This window comes from Sinocyclocheilus grahami, unplaced genomic scaffold, assembly GCF_001515645.1.
Source record: "Sinocyclocheilus grahami isolate Dianchi unplaced genomic scaffold, SAMN03320097.WGS_v1.1 scaffold5387.1, whole genome shotgun sequence".
Classification (NCBI taxonomy): Eukaryota; Metazoa; Chordata; class Actinopteri; order Cypriniformes; family Cyprinidae; genus Sinocyclocheilus; species Sinocyclocheilus grahami.
Window position 1 is genome coordinate 11,551 of NW_015510088.1, and position 1,463 is coordinate 13,013.

Sequence of the window (1,463 nt, forward strand, 5' to 3'; positions counted from 1 at the left end):
AAAAAAAAGTATATTACGCAAGATAATTATGAGATGGATTAAAATAAGCTAGGTTTTTTTTTCTTGGAGGCAGACAAACTTTAATTATTTGAAACAAAATATGATTTTTTAGCTTGTTTTTTGTTAGCTCGACACCATTCACTGAATTAAACATGCAACATGAAAAATAGTTGGTAGATTACAGTATATTACAAACACAGCCTTTGTACCTCAAACATCAGCAGAATCTGAACAAAGCTCTTACCAGATGGAGGAAGACAATCAGTGGGAGGAGAACCGGCAAGTCCGGTCAAGTCCAGCTTCTCCATGAGACGATCCAACACGTGGTCTGGTTTCACAGGTGTACTATGGGAGAATAACAGGATGTCCTGCCTAAAAAGATCAAATATTATAATTCAAATGTAAGAAAAACATTCAGTGCTACATCAAAAAGCATCTACAGTGATCTGAAACACCTGCATGGTGTGATGTTCATCAGGCTCTCTTCACTTGGTGGGAAGAGCGCCATTTCCAACACATCCAGGGACGGATCCTTCAGGAATCTGTAGAGGCTGCTGCTGCTGTCCTGGAAGCCTCCTGTTTTACTGGTCTTCCCCAAAACTTTGGCTCCCACCGCCTCAAACACCTTACAGTCCAGCAGCACCTGGCACAGTCGTGACACCGTGGCTCTGGAGGCCTGGGCATCTCCAAAAACCTTATTCTGGGTCAGATAATCCTGAATAACATCCACTGCATCAGAGCCCAGAAAGCAGTTATCATGAGATTTCAGATGTTGCCTGTGTTTCTTGACCTTCACTTGGGCTTGTAGAGCAGCGATGATGTGGCTCCAGATTTCTTTGTTTTGAACCTTGTTGGTTTGTACATCTTGATGTTTGTTGAGCAATCTATGATCTGGAAAAAAAAGTTTTTTTTTACTGTGCTCTTAAGTGCTTTAAATGAAATGGCACTACCTTAAAACTGTCATAAAACAGATGTTACCAAGGGGTCGGTTGAGGGGACTGTATAATTTCCCTACAATATTTAATGCAGCAACTTTATCCTGAACTGAAGCCATGCATTCGTTTCCTCTCTGCAGATGTGACTCACACTCATCAAGCCTTCTCATTAATCAACAGCAGCTCATTAGCGACCTCTGCATGATTGGCTAACAGTGAACCAGTGGAAATTAGTGCAAAACACAATACCCAAATACAACACTAGATAGCAGCAAAGCATCTTTAAATAAATGAGGCTGCATTTGGATCAGCACACTATGATACTGTCTACTGTATCTTGAGTATGCAGTTTGAATATTGCATACATTATGCAGATTATTTATAATAAAATTTATCAAGCAAATTTATCTAGGCTTACTAAATGTGACAAAATGTGCAGTATACAACTAAAGTCTAATATAGTGGTTACTGTATCCCTCAATGCAACCCCATCTATCTATCTATCTATCTATCTATCTATCTATCTAT

At 39.5% G+C, this 1,463-nt stretch overlaps 1 protein-coding gene across 1 annotated transcript in view; it reads right to left on the reverse strand.

Annotated features, from left to right (window-relative positions):
* Positions 1 to 1,142, reverse strand: part of LOC107577198 (DEP domain-containing protein 7-like) — a 4,052-nt gene extending 2,910 nt beyond the window's left edge. The window contains exons 1-3 of the mRNA XM_016263298.1: positions 979 to 1,142; positions 456 to 891; positions 245 to 372 (exon numbers count right to left, since the gene is read on the reverse strand). Coding sequence (XP_016118784.1) covers positions 245 to 372; positions 456 to 891; positions 979 to 1,105 — 691 coding nt within the window. The 5' untranslated portion in view covers positions 1,106 to 1,142. The remainder of the gene's footprint in view (positions 1 to 244; positions 373 to 455; positions 892 to 978) is intronic.
* Between the last annotated feature and the right edge of the window lie 321 nt (positions 1,143 to 1,463).